The sequence below is a fragment of the Pithys albifrons genome, chromosome 1, assembly GCF_047495875.1.
Source record: "Pithys albifrons albifrons isolate INPA30051 chromosome 1, PitAlb_v1, whole genome shotgun sequence".
Lineage (NCBI taxonomy): Eukaryota > Metazoa > Chordata > Aves > Passeriformes > Thamnophilidae > Pithys > Pithys albifrons.
Genome location: NC_092458.1, coordinates 87,759,907 through 87,786,065, shown reverse-complemented (window position 1 = coordinate 87,786,065; position 26,159 = coordinate 87,759,907). Strand labels below are relative to the sequence as shown.

At 41.1% G+C, this 26,159-nt stretch overlaps 1 protein-coding gene across 1 annotated transcript in view; it reads left to right on the top strand.

The window, feature by feature from the left end:
• The window catches only part of CASR (calcium sensing receptor), a 75,534-nt gene that overhangs the window by 36,347 nt on the left and 13,028 nt on the right, over positions 1–26,159 (top strand). Inside the window, exons 3-4 of the mRNA XM_071572054.1 lie at positions 5,303–5,609; positions 8,503–9,384. Coding sequence (XP_071428155.1) covers positions 5,303–5,609; positions 8,503–9,384 — 1,189 coding nt within the window. The remainder of the gene's footprint in view (positions 1–5,302; positions 5,610–8,502; positions 9,385–26,159) is intronic.

The window sequence follows — 26,159 nt, the reverse complement described above, 5'->3', positions numbered from 1 at the left end:
CTTCATGCTCTTGTGACGCAGCACCTTTCTCTCCAGCTTAGCATACATACTGGCCTGAACATCCTGTGCATACCTTGCACATGATTATTTGGAAGACTGTAACTCAGCAGTGAAAGGAAAAGGAAACAGTAACAATCTGCCTTTTGTAGTGTTGCTACTGAAAAGGGATCTTTGTGCTTCAGGCACTGAGTTGTAGAGTCCAAAGTGAAAACACACTTGTGATTTTACCACACTAAATATCAGATAGGAGTACACAAAGCAAGAGCAATTTTGCTTCCCGTTTATTGTTTCAGCAATCAAGGATCCCGCATTTGATATAAATACACCTTCTGTCCTTGTGTGCCTCAGGTGCTGTTGCAGCAACTTTCCTTGTAGCATTTGCTGATGCATATCTGATGTGTGCAGTGGAGGCAGAGGCTGAGCACAGCACAAGCAAGCCCTGACCCCCATTCCATTCCCTGTCAGCACCCACAGAGGCCTATTCATAAGCAGATTTCTCTGCCCTTTCTTGATTTCAGGTAGCTTAGCAGTAGTGATTGTGGCAGCATCATTAGTCATTCATAGCATTATTGCACAGATGGGCCATACCCATGTATTCCTCTTCCTACCCTTACTGCTTGCAGTAAGGGTATATTTTTACTGAGCTCAGATACAGTATTGTCATTATGGTGTTCTTAGGTCATAATTTTTAATGATATTTCCTGTATTCGGATCAGCAGTCTAGCCAAGGTCCCACACTGTGTCACAGTTTTTCGGCTGTGAAACTGTGGTGAGAAATTCTCCCTGTGTCATAGTGCAGGACTTCACAGAGCATGGCTCCAGGACTCTTTAGCCCACTGAGTCTGTGTATCCATCTAAAAGAACAGTTTTAATTCTAGCCCTTGCAGGTGTATTTTCTAATCCCACCTGAATGCATAACAAATTATTTAGGATTTCTGCCCTAAGACAAAATTGTATCCTTTTCCTCTTTCTCTCCCACTCACCTTTTGAATTGTAATTTTTTAATTTTTAATTTTTTTTGTCTGCACAATTCCACTTACCTGTAGTCCTAGACTGTAAGAGTGGTAAGCAACTCATTATACCTGCTGACTGCAGGAATCCAACACATGAATGAAGGTCTCCCCTTTGCATAGCTTAGAAATAACAGTGGTAGTAGCAGCAATAACATGTAATTAATGTACTGGAAACCTAGAGAGGACAGAGAAATTAGTATGTGCATGCAACTATTAAAGAAAGAGAGGTGCTGGTGTGAGACAAAAGGCATATGCAGGCTTTGCCACCATTTTTAAATGTAAATACCTGTCAGATATGGGGGGTAAGTGAAAGCTGCGTTCAGAGCTTTCACATTACTTTCTCCTTCTTTTTGTTTAGTTTATTGTTTAGTGCCTTGCAAATGTGATAAATGAAGGTCATGAATACACGTGAGGTTATAAATTATTTTTTTATGGAGACCAACAAAGATCACAACCAATTTCCCTGCTGGGTCCAGACAGTAAGAGCTGCTAAAACCAAACCAAACAAACAAATAGGGGATGGAGCTATGGGGAGCTTAAACCATGCAGTGAGCTTGTGTCCCTTAATTTACATACCTTTGCTTTGAAACACTGAGACGTTTATTCCATCCTGAGCACCATTTGACAGACACATTTAGTATCTAGAAAACTCATCTGCTGCACATCTGTCCTCTGCAGATGTGACAATTACAGTGAGGATTTGTGGACTTGTTGGTTCTGATTTCTCTGTTGTGCTCCTCTCTGGGAATAGAAAGGTCAGTGGGTTGAGTACGGTGACAGATGGGAGAATAGGCATCAGAAGGGAAACCTTTAAGGAATTAGTGTAAATAAAAATTCCTATTTACACCTGTGGGCTCTGAATTATTTACATTAAACTCTCATTTAGAGCTCAATGGCCACGTTTCATAACACCACATCTCAGAAGGCTTAAAATACAAGACCATGTGAACATGTCTGTAAAGTAATATGGCAGAAAATGAGTTTTGAAGGCTGCTTGTTTTCCATCAGGAAAATACCACTGGCTATTTCAATGTTCTAGAAATCTAACGAAAGTTTGCTTCTGTTAGTAACTCTGTGCAGTTTCTTTATGGGAATTACCAGTCAAATGTCTGCATGGTTGACAAAGCATTCCAGTGACTAGTCATTTTAATCACAGCAGCAGCATAGCACGGGAGGTCAGCTACATCTGTGTGACCTACTGCCACGTTCAAAGGCTGCTCATACCAATCACTCATGTGCACACCAAGCCAAGAGGATCCTATCTGCAGCCCCTTTCTGGGATCTTACAGTACAATAGGAAAGAATATACCCACAAAATTCATAGAGATTGAAAGAATCGTGCATCATTTAGATCAGTTTGGCAGTGCTACTTTCACCTGACCATATCTGTATTACAGTACTGGTACAACACTGTTAACAACATGAGAGCTTGCCTGAAGATCTGTAAGGTGTTTGAGGACAGAGTGAGGTGTGCTGTCTCCATCCCATCTGATCCTTTTCTCCTGATCTGCTGATGCTGCTATCAGCAAAGGTGCAACTGAAGAGAATTGCAGGTTTCCTGTGTGAACGTTAGTTTGAGATAAATCACTGAAAGCATCTCAAAGATATGTTGGAGTCTAGCTCCCAGAAAACTGCCCCTACTCTCCTTTCTCCTCCAAAATGAAATCAATCCAAACACAAGTGCCTGAAGTAGAGGCCTTATGATGTAAATATACACTAATCAGGAGCATATGCCATGAAGGAAATAAAAGCAACTGTGTCTCATGGGCCTTAGTCTGCATTTACTGAATTAAATGCCAGATTTTTTTTTGAAGTCAAGGGTAAGACAGGCCAGTTCACTTCACTGCTTCTGAAGATATCACCTGAAGATACTACCTTGTAGCATTTTTCAAAAAAGTAAAGCCAAATTCCTTTCAAGCAGGCAAAATAACTTTGTGTCATACTCTACCTTTATAATTTAATGTAAGCAGGCTTAAATTTACTTTTACATATACTCAAATATGTGAAGCTGTTCACAGTAGGTACCTTTGAATTTCCCAGCTTCTGAGCAGTTTTCCCTTTAAATATAGCAAATATATTCAGATTTTTCTCTTTTAGATGAGATTCCTGAATATGGCTCCTTGCTTCAAATCCTACTCATATTTTAATTAAAAATATCTATAAACATATGTAACTTTTTAAAAAGAAGTGTCACAAACCCCCTCCTTGCTTCCATTTATCCCGGTGTGCATTACTGACCATGTGAGACAACGAGTTGTGCCCAACACGTCTTTCCCTACACAACACACACTGACTTGATCACTCTGGGACTTGCCCTTTTATTTCAGAGTTCTCTCATTGCATCTTGCTTCTTAATGGTGTGGAGCTAAAGGAAAATATTCTAAGTGACCAAATTACTTCTAACAGTTACCCACACTCCTGTGTTTCTAGAGAGTAATGTTAATAAAGCTAGTTGTCCCTTTGGTCATAAGTTATAACTAAGCATTTTTATGGACCTGAAACTTTTTGACCTAAGAGTTCTGTACTGAAACTATACTGTGTGGTCTTCGAGGTATAACCTCAGAGCTGAACCTTATTTGGAAGTTGTCGAAAGATATCTGGAGCAGGCGAAGTCAAGTTGATGAAATGAAGTTTTTAAGACTTAACCTTAGCTGTGATATCTTTAGAAATTCTGATCCCAGAAGACTCAGATAAAACTCCTGGAATGGAAGTAATATGGCTTTGTTCATTCAGCTTTGAAAAAAGTCAGCCATAGCTAACATCAATTTTGAAAGCAATTAATTTAATCCAGTAATTAAAAATGTTCAGGTCATACATCTCAGACATTGATAGTTTTTGATTTCATGAAGCTTATCTTTGGAAATATCCACGTTGGTAATGGAAACAATTCTCAAAGCATTTCAAAGTGGAACTTACGTGAAATCTAAAATTTACTCCTTCATATAGAATCTGTTCTTGGGCAGGCTATTTCCCCATTCTTTTTCAGTTGTGGGGCTTGTCTCTTTTGCAATCGCATCTCCAGGATAACAGCGTTGACATTTTCCTGTTTTAAGCTGCAACTCAACACAAAACTGCAAACTAACTGCTATCCTGACCCATAGTGCATTCCAAGGAAGGGCAGGTTTCAGTCCACGAAAGATTCTGTCATTCCAGCTGAATTACCTTAAAACACAGCAGCCTCACAGGTACACAACTATACTGGAGAAAACACAGTAGAATTTGAGACTAACATGTATCAATGATACTTTCTTCCTGCTGCTTTCCAAAAAGAAGTTTCTTTTTTTGGATAAGCAGTTGTTCCACATCAGTTTCTTTCACTGCCAGCCCATTCAATGCCCTAAATGAGGGCTGCTGGGTCCTGCAGCACATTTGCACCAATTCCTTCCTCTGAGTTAGCTCCATGTACAAGTACAAGATAGAAAACTCTGCTTCTCCATTTTAGAGAAGAGAGGACGATTCAAAAAACAGTTTCAATTTCACATACCAGCTCTGAGGGCATCTTCTGGGTTCATGTCTAAAGCAAATATATGGGAGTACCATAATAATGAGAAAAGTTACTCCTTCAATGAGGGCACTGAATTATCTAATTAACAAGCTAGTAATTTATACTAGGATTGACACAGCATATCTCTGTTCTCTGATATAAACAGGCTGACTGTGCTCTCTTCACAAAGTGAAGTGTGTGATGTGAGGCCACGTTTCCCTGAGCAGAGCTCCCAGGCACCTGTGCATCCAGCAGGATGCCAGAGCTGTGGCTCAGCCTGCTCTGCCTGCCTAAAGCCATGAGGAACTGACAGAGAGAGTATCCTTGAGCCCAAGTCCCTGGCAGCATTGCACTCCGCACAGGCTTAGCAGACACTGCCATCTGCATTCAGAAACATGTCAGAGGAGCCAGAAGGAAAACTTGTACGTGTTGCTTTGTGTCAGAGCACTTGCTCAGGCATCCAGGTTTAGGGTCCTGAGCAGAAAGGAGAGGCCAGAGTCAATACTCTAGACTTTCCCAGATTTTAGGGGACTTAGAAAAGTTCATCCATCTCATCCTCACCACATCTGAAGTGAACTCCCAAAATGAAAAATGGTAAACTAGAACTAAACCTCATAGCATAAGTCTGCCTCTTTTGTAACCACTGAAGACAAAAGGAACTTTTCAGATTCAGTAGGATACAAAAAATAGTGTAAGTTGCTTTTGCCTTCTCTACCTGTAATTTTTCACTCTGCCTCAGTCCTAGACTCCTCTCTGCTGTTTCCCTCCTTCTCACTCTATTTTATTTTTATTTTTTCTCCCCCAGGTATAATTTTCGAGGCTTCCGCTGGCTCCAGGCTATGATCTTTGCCATAGAAGAAATAAACAGTAGCCCCACTCTCCTTCCCAACATGACCTTGGGATACAGGATATTTGACACTTGTAACACAGTCTCTAAAGCCCTGGAGGCCACACTGAGTTTTGTGGCCCAGAACAAGATAGACTCCTTGAACCTGGATGAATTCTGCAACTGCTCAGAACATATCCCTTCCACCATTGCAGTCGTGGGGGCAACCGGCTCTGGCATCTCTACTGCTGTGGCCAATCTGCTGGGACTCTTTTACATACCTCAGGTATGCTTCCACCTCGCTTATTTGGGTTACACAAGTGGTCTGCTTCTCCACTCTGCAGAGATTAAACAGGGATTGTTTAATCTTTGTCATTTCCAATGGAAACTCAAACAGAGAAACAATACAAAATAGGGGGGTGAGGGGCATGTCTTAATGTTACAAATATGTCTTGCTAGCAATTTGCAGTCCCCAAACACAAAGGTTACTGAGCAGCCAATAATTTGGCCAATAGCAACTTAGTCTAGGAGGACTAGGGTCCTCTAGAGTGGCTTAGTTTATGAATATAGGGTGTTTAGGTCAGTCATTGACACTTGCCAGCCCTGACAGAGAAGTTGTGTTGTTACTTCACAATGGTGACTCTAGTCATGTCCAGCTCCCACAGAGCCCACTTAAGGCAAAACTCAGTCATTGCCAACTACTCTTTAGGTCTCTCAGCATCTCTGATCATTCAAGTAGGTGACCTGTAAAGTTGTTGCTTGTGCTGATAAGGTGCTGTGGAGGTTTATGCTGAGCTGACCTGCCTTTCTTTTGCCCTAGGGCCTCCAAAACAGGGTTTGTGAACCCCCTTGTCTTGAGGTGTGCAGTGGAGATATATTTGTGCCAGCAGCATCTTTCTAGCTGCATTCTGACTCTACTGGGGCCAGTGGCAGCATCCATGTTCCCATCCTTTTGTTTAACAAGCTTGTTGCTCTGCCAAGATCTTAAGCAAAGTACAAGGCCGGTATATTATGGCCTAATATTGTTGCTCTTGATTTTAGATTTCTACACTGAAGACAACTTTGGAAAAAGTACTTCACCTTAACCATTTTTGTGTTGCCTTGAATAACCTAACATTTCTAATTCCTATTCTTAAATGAATACTGGTGCCAGAGCTCACAAGAGTCATTATAACAATATTGCGTGACAATGCACTCTCAGTCTATCCTGAGAGATACATCTTTACTTCAGCCAGGGCTCCAATTTGCATCTCCACCACAAATGAAGAAGGAAAGATTCTTGATTGCCTGGTACTCAGTAATATATCTTGTCTATTTAATTTTACCAGTCTGACTCCCTTGCAGAAGTCTGAAAAACTGAGCATTTGGTCTCTGAGTAGAGCAGGATTGGTTTAAGCCGAGACCAGTATGTGCTGTGTAGGTATTGCCCAGAGTAGCATTGAAGTTGGCACGTAATAAACACCATGCTATGGCATTCTAAGGGATATTGTTTATTTACACATCACATTACCAGGTGAACAAGGGCAGCCAAGACAATTTGGTGGGTTTGACTGAACATGAGAGATGTTTGCAATTCTCAGACTTTCGCTTTGAACAGGGAATGGCATTTGTGCTATGACGCAGCAGCCTTAGCCAGAGGCTGCAGAAGTGGATAGATGTCAGAAGGTTCAGTGATGGAACAAAATCTCAGCCAGGTGGTTAAGATAGACAACTGAAAGTAGGCTTAGGCTTTTAAACTGCAGATTGGTGGGCAGAATGATCACAGCCATTTAGAGCAAGGCCATTAGCAAATCCATGTTTATTAGGCCCTGCATTTCAGTACAACTTGGAGATGTATTTTACAGTTAATGTAAGATTCATTACTCATTCTGTTGACATAGACACTGAAAATGTTATGACTTCTGTTGTTTCTCAGTATCTCACCTCAGGGTACTCTTGCAGCACATAAGGGATTGGGATACCTTGCATGTACCTCCTGGCAATAGCTTGTGGGACATGAGAGCAGCACTGGGAAAGAGCCTGTCCAGAGCAGAGCTGAGCTCTGTGAAAGGATTTGCTCTTGTGGCCCTTGAAACCATACTAGGAGACCTACTTTTCTTTCTTCTTGGAGAAGCATTAAATACCAAAGGTGAAGGAGGAGATAAGATTTTCTGTAAATTACCACTTTGTACAAAATGAACTGTTTATAGAAGACTTTTTCAAATGAGAGTCTGTCCTAAAGAATTCAGATACTAATCTCAAAATGCAAAGATAAGTGAGTTTCAGAAGTTTTCCAGATCTTTAAACTATAATTATCTGGGGTTTGTGGATTTTTTCCTACTTGTAGAAAAATCAAATTGTACCTTAAGAGCATATGGCACTTGTTCTGATTAGGAAAATAGAATAGTTCTTGATAGCTTTAGGAAAGGAAATAAAATCCAATTTTAACCATAAAACATGGTGGCTTATAAAGCACGGAATGCCTACTGGCTTCTTTGCTGAGTCTGGCCAGCAATCAGGAAATAATTCTAAACTAGCATTGCCACAACACTGTGTAGGATCAAGGGAAGTGACATGCATTGCATTTTTCTTACATCACCTGGCAGGGATTGTATATAAAATGCATGTGGTACCTGATGGAGCCTGTTTAAGGGTGGGGATGAATATCAGAGCCAAGGAGAGACACACAGTACATTCAGGATGACAATACCATCCTGTTGTCTCATTTCTGGTTCAAGAAGAGAAAGTCTGCAGTTTGTCTTAATTATGTGCATTGCTCTCATTTATCTAAAAGATACTTTCTTTTTATTTCTGGATTTGGCAAGAAGTGCAGCAAGGTAGGCCACCTGTAGTTCGCCTCTTCACTTCTGCCATTCTTCTGAGCCAGTGTCAGTTTCTCTCTCCCTCCAATCCTTGACTTTGCAGGTGGATACAAACTTGCTCCAGACTCTCAGGTGCAAGCAGCTGCTCCTGTATGTGTGCCTCTGTAAGACAGGCACAGCTACAAGAACATACAAACACTCAGGGTGGACCACGTGCAATCACAGGCTAAGAATATGTGGCTGCAGTGAGGTGCTCAGCTCTCTCTTTGCCCCACCCAAGGTTAAACAGGTTGGCAGTGACTTTAGGTAAATGTAGACAATTTATTTCTAGGCACTTCACTTTATTGTGTGTTTTGTTTGTCTGCTGTGCTCTCACAGGTCAGCTATGCCTCATCCAGTCGCCTCCTGAGCAACAAGAACCAGTTCAAGTCCTTCCTCCGCACAATCCCCAATGATGAGCATCAGGCCACAGCGATGGCAGATATCATCGAGTACTTTCGCTGGAATTGGGTGGGGACAATTGCAGCTGATGATGACTATGGCCGGCCAGGGATTGAAAAGTTCCGTGAAGAGGCAGAGGAGAGAGATATCTGCATTGATTTTAGTGAGCTCATCTCCCAGTACTCAGATGAAGAGGAGATCCAGCAGGTAGTAGAAGTCATCCAGAACTCCACAGCAAGGGTGATTGTTGTTTTCTCCAGTGGCCCAGACCTGGAGCCTCTCATCAAAGAGATTGTCAGGCGAAACATCACTGGCAAGATCTGGCTGGCGAGCGAGGCGTGGGCCAGCTCTTCCCTAATAGCCATGCCGGAGTTCTTCCGTGTCATTGGCAGCACCATCGGGTTTGCACTGAAGGCAGGACAGATCCCAGGCTTTCGTGAGTTCCTGCAGAAGGTGCATCCCAAGAAATCCACCAACAACGGCTTTGCTAAGGAATTTTGGGAGGAGACATTTAACTGCTACCTCCCTGATGGGTCCAAAAATTCTCCAGCTTCAGCTTCCTTCCATAAGGGCCATGAAGAGGGGCAGGGAGCTGGAAATGGAACGTCTGCCTTCCGACCTCCGTGCACAGGGGAGGAGAACATCACTAGTGTGGAGACACCATACATGGACTACACACACTTGCGGATATCCTATAATGTGTATTTGGCAGTCTATTCTATTGCCCATGCCTTGCAGGATATATATACCTGTACCCCTGGGAAAGGGCTCTTCACTAATGGGTCCTGTGCGGACATTAAGAAGGTTGAGGCATGGCAGGTAAGTCCTTCATTTGTGTGCCTGTGCAATCTACCTGCAGAAAAAAGACGAGCTGTCCCAGATGCCATTTAGGGTGCCTTTCATGATCCTGGGTCTCAGACACAGCTTAAGGCTCCTGGGTTGTAGTGTATTGCTGTGTGTGAGTAGGTGCATGCTCCCACCCCACAGGAAATGTAAGGTAAGTTGTGTTAGGTTTGCCTGCAGTGAAAGAAGCTTATAGCAAGTAAAGTTTCCTTGGAATCACTGCGGGCCAAAAGTGCACACACAGACAATTACCACAGCCTGGCTGACGCAATGTAACTTGATCATATATTGACCCTTACATAAACAAGAGGGCCTAGAGGGAGCACATAAACAAGGAAAACAGTTTTTAGAGTTCATTTTCTTTGGCAAGCTTTACATCTTTTGCAATCCCACAGCAATTTTCCATACAGGCTGTATTTTTTCCCCACAGTTTTAAGCTTATATAGAAACAAACTAAAGCAGGTTGAGTAACGAAGGAAAATAGTGTGTGGTTATTGGGCAGAAAATAGATAGCTCCTTTGATTTGGTAGTGATATTTGTGAACTGATAAAATTATACTAATGATTTAGTCCCATTTACTATTCATTCAATGCATTCTGCCCTGTGGCACATGGATGGCATTCTGGCATTTTGTCTTCTGATCCTTTATGAATACTCTATACCTTACCATATGTTTGCTCATGTTATCCAGTGTGGTATTCAGTATGTGGTTTTAATATCTACTGCCTTCTTAAAGAACACAATTAACATGGGCTATCAAATGATGATATGACAAATATATATAATTTCTCTTTGTCCTGTCTCTGGTCATCACAAAAAACGTGCCTGAAATCAGAACAACACAGGTGAATAAAAGGAGGATCATACCTCCATTTGCATGGGTCATTTCCTCTCTTTGGGATAGTCTAAGCAAAACAAAGGCTCTCCTTGCCACAAACTGCAAATGTTGTGTCAGCATTCACATGTGGGAACTGCAATTTGTTCCTGTCTCATCTCACTCAACTCAAAAACATCAGTCAGTTCAAAGTAAAAGGCTTTGTCTTGGCATTTATGGGAAACTTGTGTTGCTCTAGGTACCTGATCAGGTTTACCAAAACCACTTTACTCTGAGTTGATGAGTGCAGGGTTTGACAGTGGTTTTTAGAGGAATCCTGTGATTGCTGGCTCTCTCTGAGGTGTCTGTCTTCCAAAACTATTCTACTTTTCAGGAAAATACTGTCAGAAGTGGGCAAGTCACAATTCTAGCTTTCACAGTGTCAGTAAAAATGATCCAGAATAAATGTATGTTTTATTCATTCCTTTATACCTTGGCAGCTTGGAAAGTAAAGCAAAATAATCATGCTGTTGCTAAATAAAATCATGTGTTTGTTGAAGATTCCAGAATTGGGAAGAATGACGTCCCATTTCTGTGCTGCCTGTCTGGTGCTGAAGGATATATGCACCAAAATGTAAAGCATCCTGTTGATACAGACTTTTCGGTATATATGCCTGCCTAAAAGGAGGGAACTGGCATCAAACAGTGTGTGGGGAATAACACAACTGGGCAGGGAGTGCTGCAAAGCAACAGGCTATACTTCAAATCGCTACCATTAAATGGTGTTTGCTGTCAAGCATATTTGATATTTTTGTGTTTTTTCACTTCATTTCAAAATCAAACACTTGAATAGCAGGTAAATGCCAAATCTGTGTGCACACCTACTTCATACCAGGCATTGTGGCTCATTACCCTCAGGAAGCTTTCCTCAGCCCTGAGGTTAATGAGTTCACCACACAAACGTGCATCCTCCAGAGAGATGTTCTCTGACAACTAGGCAGAAGAAAATCTTTCTAGTAAAGTCAATCTCATTTGCAGAGGTACTTCTGTCATGTTAACCACCTACACCCTTTCTCACACTCAGGTCAAGCTTTTCTTGATGGAAAGAGACCTGAGAGAGCAAGGACAGTGTAGGAAGGCTCCACACCCGTGACTGGAGACAGCAGCTGTTGTGTGCCTGCAATTACTGGCCAGATGCTGTGTGGCACAGATAAGGTGAACCTGGTGAACTTCTTGGCTCCATTAGCCTGAGCTCCTGTCCAGAGCAGCCCTTGCCAGGAGGGTCAGTGACTGGGGAGGATAAATGATGCATTCTGCAATTTAATTGTGTACCATTTAATTTTGTTGCATTTCAATGACATTAATCTATTAACACATGAGTTTTTACTGTTATCTGCTAATTACTTATTTTATGTACTTATAATACAAACCTTTTGAAGGATGTGTTCCATATAATATGTAGAGCGTGCTTGTGTAGGTCTGTATATAAAACCAGCATTTTTGCATCAGTGATCAGTTCATTTGAACTGGATAGCAGGAAACCTAGCACAGAATTACTGTGAGTTGGTTAAATTGAGTGCAGTTCTGTTCTCCTTTTCAGAATTTACCATCTACAGTTCAAGAAGGCTCTAAGTATGTTTCAGCACGGAGAGCACAGGATTTTCCTGTGCCTCCTGATCTGAAATATTAAATACTACCAATTTTGGTCTCTACTTATTTGTAGCTACTTGTGTAAGAGGCTGCTTGGTAACTTTCTTTGTCTGAATCAGTGATCTGTGACAAACCCTGTCTATAAACCCAATCTTGCTTCCTTTTGTTTTCCCAGTACCTCTGAGCTGGCTGTGGGCATCCCACTGGAGTGGGACTGGCCAGCCCAAGCTCTCAGGTGTCCCCAGCATGTGCAGAGAGGCAGGCACAGACTGAGATGATGAGCAGGCAGGACAGCTTCCAGGCTATGTCTGGAAGAAGCTGTGCCACTTACTTCATGTGCAGAGCTACTCAGGGGTTTCAGAGACCTTTATCTGAAAATGGAAAAGCTGGCACTTTAATAGGATGTCTGTACTGCCCTTACTCTGAGCAATCTGAGCTCTCTTGTTTTAGGAATCTACCCTGCTGGGCAGAAAATAATCCAAGCACACACCTTTGCAAGATGCCCTCAAAGAGCAGATTGTATTCTCTGCATGTGCCATTGTTGTGTCCTGTGCAATATTGAACAAGATCAGGTCAATTACTTCTTTTTGCAGTGTTTTGTTCAGGTAAAAAAAAAAAGTGTGTGGCAATCCAGAACAAAATGTCTAAATTCTGTCACTTTTGGACAAGGCAAAATTTTACCAAAAGTGCTACAAATTAAAGTGTATGACTGCAAATAGCACAAAAGAATCCTCTGAAAGATCTCCAATACCTCTGGCTGCCCATTCTCTTCTGCTGATGAGTAGTGACTTTTTAGGAGACTGTATTGTGTTGAGCTAATTCTGTGTTTCTGTGGTTTGTGGACTTACCTCCCCCAAACACGGCCTCTCCCATAAGCTATGGAATAGCTGTGGGAAGATATGGTAAGAGGTAGGACATGGTCTTTGAACTGCTGTATCAATTCTGCCTCTTTGTCAAAATTCCCTGCATCTTTGGCTTGTTTCTCTATAACAGCTCAAACAATCTGCTTTTTGAAGTCCTTTTGTCTTAATATATTCCCTGATAAGATTTCCTAAGTCCCTGAAGTTCCTTCATTTTCTTGATCTCTGCCCATGTGGCTGTTTCCATGGTCACTTCTAACAGTCTATGTGTTCTTTTTTCACTTCCCCTCTGAGCATTTACAGAAGCCTGTCTGTGTCTCTGTCTCACCTCAAACACTGTGTGGTCCTGAAAAAAATAGGGAGAAGACTAGGAGGGGATCCTAATCTGTCCACAAAGCAAATATCTACTACTTTATAGTATTTCTGTGTGAGAAGAGGAAAGACCTGTCTTTTCTTCAGACATGGTTCACTCAGTTGCTGCTCATTGAGTTGGATTCTTGATGATTGCCAAGAAGCAGCTGATGGGCCTCTCTTTCTGTCTTGCAGTAAAAGCATTGCAGCTAAATGGGGAAGAAAGGCTCCCAGGGACTTGAGAAGGCTAAGGTGCACAGGCACAGAGTCATGGAGCAGTGCATTCTTGGGTTGACTCGTAGGCAATTTGCAGGTTGTGGTTATTGTAGACTGTGAACTTTGGCATGAGTGAAAAATGAGAGCCCTTCTATGCACCAAGGCAAAGCATACTGCACTGGCTGAAAAATGTGTTGTGCTGATAATTTGCAGGTTAAAGGTGTGCTCCTGTAAATTATTCTGTGCCTAGAAATCTGACTGACCTCAGACTTAGTGAAAAGCTGCCATATGCTGTTCCACAAAACAAAACCAAATATGAATTGGCTTCACCTAGCAACACCTTTATTACACCTGTGCACCTCCAAGCCAACAGTTCCTTCTTCAATGCTGGTGATAGGCATTATGAAGAGGTAAAAATGGATTGGTGCCTGTCTAGCTTTACATTTAGGTACGTCTCCCTGGCTGGAAATTGATTCTGCAAGGCTTTAAAGAGGTAAATGATGCCTTAGATGACATTTGTCTCCCCAGACCTTTGAGCCTAATGGCTTATCTAATAAAATTTTGTGTCTGTTAAACTATAGAGGTCTGTCTGAACAATTCAAAAGCAGCTGCTTTGCAGTATATAGAATTAAACAAGATCAGAACAGCTATTGAGTGTGGCTGGTGTGAAAATTAGCCATTTGGGAAGAATTGCAAGGAAGACAGAGGAAGCTACTGAATATCAGGCAACTGCAAAGCTTCACCTAGTCTTCATTACAAATGCACTGGAGACGTATTTGTTATGAAGAGAAAGCAAGCAGTGTGCCTCTGTTGCAGGATACCAAGCTGAGAGGCAGACAACTTGAGCCACACACAGAAACATGTGGGTCAATAGAGTAAACACAGCTATTTCCCCACAAGGGCAATAACAGATGATTGCTTATTCATCAGTTCGGAGATAACAGCTTGCCATCAGCAGAGAACATAATTTGTGAGATCTTCAACTAAGCAGACAATAAATGGGGTATTATTTAGATGCCTCTGCAACTAAAAGGAGAAAGACTCAACTGGACCTTACTAAAGGGGGTAAGTCAGAATGTCACCAGTAGAAAATGTGCTGTGAAATCCTCTCACTGACAAGGTTGCCAGAAGAAGGGTAAATGAACTGCCTTCAGCACAGCCTCTCGGTTGTGAAGAAAGGAGTTCTGGTTAATTACTTGGTAAAGAATGGCTTATATTTTTTGAATTGCGGTAGCACACACCTGCTGACAAAACCCACAGTATTCCCGCCCATATTCAAAATGTTGAATTTTTCATAGAAGTTGTTCTTATACAGTCATTTATATGCTGCATTGCAACAAAAGTGTATTTGAAGAGCATTGTTTTCTTGTATTTATGAAGCTCTTTCATGAAGTACCTTTGTCACTTGGGGAAGATAAATCAATTTTCCAGCCTATAGTGGACATGGGATTTAAGGGAGGACTCCACAAGATGTCTATCTGTAGTGACTTCAGATAGTAATTATCACTTGAATTATCAAGATATCAGACACCAGTATCTTTCACAAATACACAGCATGTCTCTGTAAGGATGTAAGGTTTCTTCTAGGACTGACCTTTCCTGATGCTACTCACAAATGGAGCTGGTGACAAAGAGCACTTTGAGAGCTTCCTAAAAACACTTATAAAGTGAGATAAGGAAACAAACCAGATTATAAAAAATCAGTTCCATTTTATAACCCTTTCTCTGACTTGGCTGATTTCCATTTATTCTGAGGTAGGGTTGAACCTAACTTCAAAGGCATGATAACCATAGCATAGTTTATTATTTCTTTTCTTTCTGGGTAGCCAGCCATCTTCACAGTTGTTTTACTAACCAGTCACAGAGTTTTATCTCCAAAGTGAACTTTCATGCACTGTGTAGGGCTGGTGTTACTCCATACAGTGGGTGAAGTTTGAAGGAAGGAGAACAAACTACATTTTATGGTGATCCCTTTGACTTGCAGAATTTTAAGAGTGATCTTTCTACTGGACTAGAAGCAATGCTGTGCTCAGAAAGGACTTACATGGAGGAATTACATGAAGGATTTTAGAAATCAAAGTCTTAACTTGAGATTTGTTTGTTGTCCAAGACTTATAATGATAAAGGAAATGGAAAAAAACACCCCAGATTTAAGCTAGTAGCCAAGTGGAACTTGTGCCCAAACACAGTAAAAGTGAATCTACTGGGATGTTAGTTGACCACTGATGGGACCTCTGACTGCATTTGCAACAGATGCCCAATCTGAATGTCCAAAACAAGTTTCATGAGTTCAGTCAATTCAGTGTGACTGTAGGAAACTTTGGGACTTTTTTGTTTTGTTGTTCTTTTTCATGGATAGTAATTCGCGTATAGATTATAAATAACCACTGAACTCAGGTTTCATGAATTACCATGGTTTTGTTAAAGGAAATGACACCTAGTGTGCAGAGTCAGTTGTTCTTGTTCTGACAAAGAGAGGCAGCTTACCCACGCATTGAAGTAATTCATCCTATAGTTGCAAATAGGATAGAATTTGCAGTCCAAAGCTATGACTTCCTCCTGGCTTAGAAAAAGGCACAGCTCTTCAAAGCAATATCAGCAGTGCTCTGTGCAGGATGCAGCTTTCAGACTTTGAAGAGGCTGATCCATAAAGGGCTGTTAGAAGAGAGCAACAGCAAATGGGTGCAAGGGGACACATAGCTTTGTTCTCTGCACGGCTGGGTAGAGGCAACATTAAACACCTTCCAGAAAAGGCATTTCAATCACACTTTGATTACACAAGACAATATACATGAATTACACTACTTGAAAACACTGAGCTTGGGGGGTAACCTTTGGCTCTATTATTCATAGCTTTAAAAATTGGACAAGTCTTTATGTATTATTAAATTTAGACTTAATTAAAAAAGCCCTGTTAGGTACTTCACCATAATAGTTATTGTGCAGTATGATGACATCCCAAGAGTATTAAAGCATTATTTACTCGATCAGGACTTTTGCCAATAGATCCTCCACCATTTGTGCACAGCACCCTGGGTCATTGTACCCAATGGACTTCATAGTATATTTGCTACTAGTGAAAACCAAAGCAATTATGACATTAAGTCTAGACTAAGTGGCTGTGATATTTTTTTTGTGTTGTGGCTGCATTTAAAGACAGCAGCATGTAGAGTACAGTACAAAATACTGTCTAACAATACAGAAAATTAGCTCTCGTTGTACCTGTACCATTGTCTTTGTCCAGAAACCATCTCCTTTCACAAAATCTTAACAGAAACCCAAAAATGTCCCTTTCCAAATGATCATGCAGCTTAAAATCCTTTGTATAATAAACTATGTAAGTTTGTGCCACATTCAGGAAAGTAAGTAATTTTGATCCAGCTAAGGGATGCTTCACATTGGTGGATGTAAAACCTAAGTATTTAACTTTTGAAGGGCTGTATTTAACAGCCAAACTTGTGTTTTGCAAGATTTATTTTCCTCAAAGACATGCTGACTTGTAGACCTTTTTTTTAATTAGTATGATCCACAGCAGGTCACATCTCTTGTCAGAGATCATGTCTGATTTCCACTTGGGATTTAACTGACCTTTAGTTTCATTGGTCCTTACTTGGCCTTGCTCCATTAGATTTATAAGCCCAGATGAAGTATGTATCATTTTTCTCCATACAGTATTTATGCACATTGATCAAATTATTCCTCATTCTTACTTTGATAATTTAAACAGAGTGGGCTTTTAGTTCTAAAATATGTTTTCTGCTTTATTTCTGAGTCTTGTCCATTTGCTCATCCTTCTTTTTGCCATATATTTAGTATTCCTTCAACAAACTAGCACAGCCAGACAGTGAAAAAAATCCCACATTTGCATACTCTTATTACTTCTTCATTTGTAGGAGCACAAAGTACATAAACTTTCCTTGCCACAGCATGCAATGGAAAGGTCACATTAAGTTTCCAGTAATACTCTGCAGCATGTGGTACCCTTTCGGTGCCTGTGGCTTGAATTTCTTATGACTTGATGCATAAGTTGGAATTTCAGAGTATTAAACACAGATGTTTGAAGATGTCTGGGGAAAATTCTTTGTCTTGAATATTATTTACCATTCCCTTCATCCATGAATTTTCTGCACGTTTTCCCAGCCGTGTTTTGTATCTGCTGCCAGAGTATTGATGAACATATTGGGAAACAGTGGGCTGTTTACTGAGGCTGGAGGAATTCCCCATGAACTAATGACCTGTCTCTGTTCATATCTGTTGGGCAATTCTTGATTCATGAACAGATGCTTTACATTAAATGTAAAGCTCAGATATTTCACCTTTGAAGGAGTTTATTTGCCAGCCAAACTTGGAGTTAAGATTGTATTCCTCAAAGCCTGTTGGCTGGCAGCAATTATGTTTCTGTCCTATAGTTTTGTCTTAATTGATTCTCAACCCTAAACTCTTGTTTTCCCACTGTTTTTCCTGTGATTGATGTCAGACTAACTAGCCTTTGGAAATAGAGGACATCCCTCTGCCTTTCACAGTACTGCCTTTGCTTGGCAGCTGTTGGAGCCCAGAGCAGAAATCCAAGCCTCTGTAAGAGGAGTTGGCTGTGATTCATGCCTTTCACAAACTTTTGTGAAAGGGAACTTGGGGCACACTGTTGGGAGTGCATTATATGTGCATGTGTAGCAGAAAAGTGGACTGGAATTGCTGTATTGAATAATAGTAGATAGCATATTGACTTTGTCTTTCAAAGCCAGTGGCATTTTTATATGTATATCATAAACCTGCTGTATTAGTGCTCTCTTTATTGCTTATGGAGTGCTGTGACGAACTCTCTGTCTGGTTCTGTCAGCCTTTTAGATCCAATTTAAATTGCTCAGGCTGCTCTCTAATCACTTTTTAAGGACCTTCTACCTCAGTTAATGTCACATTATGGCTCCAGAACAAGTGCCCTTGGGATAAGAATGTCCATGGGTTTTTTTCTGATAGCAAGGGTAATTAATTTATCTTTCCTGCTTCTCCTTAGCTCTCTCTTCAGCTTTCCATCCTCTTTAGCTGTCTCTTACAGCCTTGTGTCATGAGGATCTGGCATAGCTGACACCTTTCAATTTTAATATGTTCGAGGAACTTCTTAATATGTTGCCTGGTGATTTTTTTCTTCTTTGTTCTACAGGTTCTTTTATGTTGTACTTTCTGTTAGTATAACACTTGTTTTTCACAGCCTTGGCTGGATGGTCTGTGTTGGATTAGTGCTTTTAAAGCACATCGTAATAACTACTGCTGTTGGAGCTTCATTTGTATGATGAAGACAGTAACGAATCATTAGTCCTTAATTAATGAGCTTTTATTTTAATGAACACAAACAAAATTCTGAACTAATAATAGGTTTATGATACATACAGTACAGTCAGTCAGTGCTTTCCTCTGGCTTTTCCATGGATTTTTTTCCAGTCTGTTGTATATAGAGACTTCTGTCATCAGTGTAGTACATCACTGGGGCAGAGACTAGTCCTGATTGATTTTATAGAGCATTATACCCTGCATCTAGGGTTTTTCCACAAACATGATTTTTCATTTTGCTACCATGATTTTTGTACCAATTTCTAGGACTGCACTAATGCTCGCAGTATTTGTAGGGAGGGAAAAGATGCTGTCACTCCAGTCATTTCTCTCCAGAAGAAAGCTACTAGATCAGATTCAGTCTGTTTGGGATTGCTGTGAACTGGGACCAAGGCTACTCCAGAAGCCTTAACTCCTGAAGTTGCTTGTAGGAAGGATTCTTTTGGACTCTAGGGAACTAATAGTACAATATCATGCTTTGGGCTATACAGATGTATTGGGATGCCATCATACAGCTGGATCTTAAAACAGAAAAAAGAAAAATGTTAGAGGTAAATACTCTTTTGTCATCTCTCTTCTCCCTGGAGTTAGTCAGACTCACTAATTGCAGTGAATTGAAAAAACACTGTCCAAACAAGCATTTTGACAAACTCAAAATTATTTGTCTTCCCTTTTCCCCATTAAAAAAGGAATTATAATTAAAAATGTAACTGTCACTTGAAGGTCACATTTTAAAGTTTGACTTTGAAGTACATATTTGCACTGAATTTCATTTGACTCTATTTCACACAATGTTTTCCTGTGTAAATCTTTAGTCACACTTTGTGAAATGAGTATTCTTTATCATTGCACACATAAGTGATGTGCTGTTCACTGTCGGCTTAGCATTACGCAGTACAAGCTCAGGACTTGTGTTCCATAGGTAATTGCATTTGGAACTGCAGCTGTACACAGGGCAAACATAACTTGTTGAGGACCTTCAGGAAACAAAATATCCTGGTCCCATTCTTGCTGTGTCCTCTGACCTCCTAATTGATGGTTAAATCAGTCCAGAAAAGCAGCCATGCAATGCCAAAATATAAGATCATTTCTTGATTCCTTTGGGTACCTCTGTAACTCATCAGGCAGGTCTTTAAGAAGTATTTTAGACTCAGATTTGTAATGGAATTGAGACATCTACAGACCTGACTTGTGCAGCCGCTGTTGTAAAGTCTACTAAGTTTGTGCTTTTGATTTCTTTCTGGACATCTTTGTAAATACAGTACTGTAGTAAATCTGACCCTAAATCAAATTAGTCCCTTCTTATATCAAGTCCCATTTTGAAATGCTGGCCTTAGACATTAAGTTGCTTGCTTCTACTGCTGTAGCAGCTATTAATTTACTTATGTCACCTTTCACTGTCAAGAAAACAGCAAAGTTGCATCAGTTTTGAGTCAGGACAGCAGCATTCCTTGTCTGCTGGCGAGAAGATCACATAAGCTATCCCATCAAGTTAATCCCAGTTGCAAGCAGTAAAGTTGGTCCTTGCCATAGGAAACTAGGCTTCATCAGTCTCCCAATCACAGTGTAGCATGAGACAAGGGAGGCACCAGGCACCCTCCTCTGAGGAGCAAGTAAAGTGCTTCCAACACAGTCCACCTGAGTTCCTCCCTCTCCCAGTTTCTGAAAGTTTCCATTTCTCACAAAGAAAGGACAAAATGTATGCATGGGTCCACACATCAACACCATTGTTGTCTCTCTGCAAGGAGAGGGCAATGGCCAGTGGAAAAGGTGGAGATCCAGCTTTCCTCTGCTTAGGGATCTCATATCCTTGGCAGAAGCAGAACCAAACTAATTATCAGGTACAATATGACAATCAGCACATTTGTCATGTCAGCTTGATGTCCTGTACTTCTTTGGAGATCTGAATAAAGTCAGTTGCCTTTGCAGAGGCAGAGGTCTCTACTTCTATGAGAATATCACCTCTTTCCCACAAATCACTAAATGTGTCATAAACAATTAAACGATTGCACACTTTTATTTCTCTTGAAGTCAGAAATAGAAATGATGGTCAAAGAGCCATCATCACCACCTCTGGATCTCTCTAATCTTCCTTTAGTTTTATTTTTCTTTTCTGGTCAAGTGACTCAAACTAGCTGCATTTTCCAGGGGAGACTGTACTATTAATTTATTATCATTATCTTTCTTACTTTCATGTCCTAATATTTTGTTTGCACTTTCAGCTGCACAATGCACAGTGTTCTTTCTGAACTGCCTACAATAATGAACAGGTCTTTGTCTTGAGCAGTTAGTTAATTTTCTTCAATAAAGATTATGAATAGCTTAAATTACTTCTAACATATGGCACATTGGTTTTGTCATACACATTTAGCCTTCAATTGTGTTATCCAATGACCTGTCTATATTCATGAGGAAGTATTCAGTACTTATCAAAGCATAACAAGTTCTAATTTTCTTAAATTATTCTCAGCCTTTGTAAGCTATTTTTGAGTCTTGAACTGAACTTTTGCTTTCACCCTGTTTTTCAAGTCACTGGCAGATACAACATTTCATCAGAGCTGGGATGTCCCCCATATCTTCCCAGATTTCCTTTGCAGTATTGTCAGTGCATCTCTGGCTGACTACCAGTGTTCTCTCTCTTCAACTCCTTGACTCCAGCCCTTCTTCCAGAGTTTATCTCCCTTTGTTCGTCTGCACTGGTGCCAACCTGACAGTTTCAATCCCAGAGCACAGCCCAGACCTTGCACAGTAGGTCCTGACTAGTCTTCATTATTTTGGCACAAAGCGTTCAGTATCCCAGCTACAGACCAGGCACTCCTTCTGCATGAAGCTGGATGTGTGTAATAGAAAGACATCAAAAATTTTTGTGGGGTGTTTACAGTGCAAATCACAGCTCTGTTCCTGTGTCCCTTTCAACTTCTTCACCTGAGTTACCCATATAGAGGTAAACAGTCACTTCTTCAGATCGGAAAACAAATAGAAACCAGGTGACTTAGGTGGACTCTGGTGACCAGTGATAGGACCTGAGGGAATGGCATGAAGCTGTGTCAGGGGAGGTTTAAATTAGATATTAGAAAAAAGGTTCTTTACCCAGAGGGTGGTTGGGCACTGGAACAGGCTCCCCAGGGCAGTGGTAACAGCACCAAGCCTGACAGAGTTCAAGAAGTGTTTGGATAACTCTCTCAGGCAAATGGTGTAATTCTTGGGGATGGTTCTGTGCAGGGCCAGGAGTTGGGCTTCAGTAATCCTTGTGGGTCCCTTCCAACTCAGGATATTCTATGATTCACAGGTAATATGAGATAATGAATCACATCCTTCAGTCACTGAAAAACTCTATTACCTTCTGAACAGCCTTTGGATAAAGGTGAGATTAATGGTGTTGGCATATCCTGGCTTCTTGATTTTAAAAACAACACAAGCATTACATGTTGTCCCTGCTGATGTACAAAGGGCAGCAGGGAAGGAATAGAGATTATAGAGGGGAAGGAAAGTTCAGCTTCTGCTGGCAAGAACAGTACTTTGGGCAGAAGGGTGCAATTCCTGCAGCTTCAGGCTTCTGGAAACAGGTATTACTGACACAAGGGCTAGGGCCAACAACCTTCCTGCCCACTCAGGTCCTCTGTGTCAGAACTAGTTAATGCTGTCCTGACAGCACCACCTTTGGAGAGCCTGAGTTAGCCCTACAAGGCAGAACAACATATTCCAAAGCAGAGAATGCAGCAGGTACTACAAATTTGATACAGAAAGTAAAAACTAGAGTTTTGCTAGCCTGTACATGAAGATTTCCATGTAAGTACTTGGAAGTAAAAGGAAGAAAATAAAAACAACCAAAAACTAATGCTTCAGGGAACACTTCTCTTAAAGTATGTTACGAGTGGCTCTTTCAGAACTCCCCTGGGCATATTTCCTCACAATACTTGACCACTGGCAAAGACAAAGTGTCATGACCACTGGGCTGATGCGATTGCTGGGCTCTGAGTCCTTATGCCTATTAGAGCATTATTAAGCATCACCTCCGTGTGCTTAATTAGGAATCTGAAACAAGAGAGGAGAGTGGGCCCTCAGCAATTCAAAACAAAAGGGAGGACCTGCCATCTTCAGTAAAGTTGTCAGCTTTTCATCCTCACATTGAGCCCTGAAGTGGAATTGTTAGCTGCTGTCAGCATGGACAGTCTACCAAAGCAAAGAGAAAAACATTTGGTACCCATCAGTCCAGAACTATTTTACAGGTCTGGATAGAGCCAGGTGGAGAGAAATTAAAATTCAGGGCGGGAAAACAGATGTTAACTCTCAAGACAGGATTCCTTGCAGCTGTGTGTTGGAGGAGGAGTTGTTTATCCCATCCCTGGTAAGACCATTTGACACCTAGTAAGGAAACAAATCAGAATGAAACCGCAGAAGGAAACCAAAGACATTAAACCCTTGACAGCATATTGAGACTAGTTAAGGACCTGTCACAGTTGAGACACAGTAAATGACAGCTCATAGCAGATCTGGATACTGATGTTTATTTGCATTTATTTAAGAATTAAAAAGATAGAACTTTTAACTCCTTGGTCTCTCACACATTTGCTTTCCCCAGAGCATTACATCACTAGCTCTCACCTTCCCTTCCTGGCAAGGACACGGTGGAGGTCTGTCAGGGTGAAAGTTGTCAGTTCATGCTGTGCAGCTCCTCTCAGTTACATTCTTGTGCATTTTTGGCCAAGATCACTGGGCATCCCCTGACATTCGTCTCCACGCATCTCCTTCATCTCCAGGATCTTTTTCTACTTCCAGTGTTTTCTTCACCATACATGATCTTCACATTCTTCTTTCTAGCTCTGAACCCCCTAAGCTTTGGTTTCATCAGCCTCCTAACTGCTGTGTCTGTCTTCTGCCTTGTTACTGGAGGATTCAGGACATGCCACTTTTGTTTAGTTCAGCTGCTGTCAAAATGCACAAGTCCATGCTGCTGGCAGCTGGCTTGTGCTCCAGAGGACAGAAGTTCAGCTTTGGACATGCATGCATACGCACAATTAGCTGCTGCTTGACAGATTTCGGAATTTAAATGGGAGTTTTTGCCTTCTACTGGCCTTAATGCTAGTGACACAAAGTGTCCACCATAGATCGAGGAAAGGTGAAGAAAGGAAGCTGGCTGGCAAGGCCAAACAAAGGTATTAGGTAGTGTTTGTTAAAAACAAGAAAGCATCCTTCAAATAGCTGAGTTAAAGTCCAGTGTAAAATTTGAAGGTTTGTAAACTCTGGCAGGTTAAATGTAAAAATAAATAAGAGAGGCCAAAAAATAAAAAATAAAATTGAAGAGCAACAGGCTGTAAATGGGGAAAAGCTCATAAATCCTTTTTTAAACACTTTAGCAGTAGGACTGTCTGTTGAGCCATAGATTATCACTGTAAATGACAAGGTAAGGCCATGACAGAAGACAAGTGTGCTGCTCATGGACAAACCTAAGAAGGTTTATTTATTTATGGGGGACCTGTAGAGGATCTGTCTGATTGAAGAGACTGTAGAAGAAACTATGGACACAAGAGCAAAATGAACCTTGATACTTCTGGGCAAGTGAGTGATGTTCACTCAAGGGCTCTGCCAGAGCTTGCAGATGAAGTAGCTGAAGAACTGGCTGCAGTGTCCAACCCCTCATTTGAAACTGTCTTAGGCCTTGAGGCCTATAAAGCTGACAGATGTGACATCAATTTTCTAAATGGGTTCTGGAGGACATCCAAGGAACTAGCAGAGCCTAATTGAGACCATTATTAGAAATTGTGATAAAAAAACAGGAAGGAAAAATAGAATATACTGAAGAGGAGTCACTATGACTTTTTTAAAGAGAAGTCCTGCCTCATAAACCTCCTGAAATGCTTTGAAGGCATTGGGATAATGGAACTTAGATTCATAGAGTGTGGTCAGGCTTCTTAAAGGCTTCTTCTGATGGCCTGTAACCAAATTCAGCCCTTACGTGGATGAACAGTTCATTGAAAGATGGTCAGCAGAGGATAAAAACAAACAGTGAGATCTGACTTATCACAAATGAATTGAAGAGATCCTTGGGTGGACTTCTCAGGTCTGTCTGAATAGGAGTCAAAAAAAGCAAGTGCACTGTTTAGAATAGTCACACTGGAAAAAGGGACAGAGAGGCAAACAGAGTGTCCTGGGATCACTTCATTATCCCTTAGGTGCATCTCACTTCAATATCATGTGCAAGTCTCAAAACTGATGAAAGAGACTGGGAAAGTTTAGGAAAAGGTCAATAAAACAGCTTGTCTACAAGATGTGGCAAAGTCAGATAGGGCTCATCAGCCTGAGAAAGAGGTGTCTGAAGGGAGATCTGACAAATGTTTGTAGAATTGTGAGAGGTATGGAAAAACGACCAGCAAATTGACTGTTCTTTGTCTTTGCCAACACAAGCATAAATGTCATCAAAAGAGATTAGTAGCTGCTTTGTTCCAATAGGGGTGAAGAGGTGCTTTTCTCATAAAATTTAGATCTCCCTGCTGTGGGAGGCTGTGGATGTGAAAAGTTTGCACAGATGCAGAACACAAACGTGTAGCGCCATGGAAGAAAAATCCACCCAAATGTTATCAGGTACTAAGACCTCTGGCAAGGAAGTCACTGAACTACAAAATGTGTGACAGTGTTCAGGAAAAGTCTCAGGTCCTCTTCTGCTTATGTGTAGGCATTGCTGTTGGCCACACTCAGAAACAGGTGTTGGGGAGATGGGCTGCCAGCCTGACCAAATACAACTGTATTTATGTTAATGGTTTTATGATCCTCCTATAAGAGTGGAAATTACATGACCCAGAATATGTAGCCTGAATAAAGCACGGGATGCAACAAGGCTAGGAATGTCCTAACCAGGCATAAGGGGAAAGTGAGCCAGAGAGCTGCTTGCAACTTCTTTCAGATTATAGGTGTTTTAATTAAAAGGCATTGCAATTCAACATGAAACCTGTGACAGAGGGGAAAAAAGAATGAAAAATTACAGAAACAGACATCTGGAGGCAGCAGTCTGCACTCCCCCCTGGCTTCCACCAGCTGCATATCCAAGCCAGGAGGTCAACACTTATTTCATACTTGGTTCCAGGATGTGATACACTTAGCCCTGACACATGCACCTGCCCTGGCTGAAGCAGGGACTTTTAAGTCTTTATGAATTGAGTCCTGGTTATTTATGTTTCTATCTTTAGTTACAAAACACAGTGACACATTTTTAACTGCAAAATCTTGATTGGCTAGTGACTGTAAAATAGTGCTTAATTATACAGTCTACAGCTTCCTCTTTCAAAGTTTGGCATTTATGTATTCCTTGTATGTTTAAACAATATTCTCAGCTGTAGAGAGCAAAATCTGTGCAATATACAGATATCATCCTGACATTTTCTTACAGTCTGACACAGGAACATGTTGTAGTAGTTGTTCTGTTACCATTTCATAAGCTGTCCTTCAGAAATTTAGACTTGAAGACAAACTTTGGCATTTGCAGGCTTTGTTATTTTTGTTGTTCCTGTTGCCCCTGCATTTGGGATTTTAATCAGGAC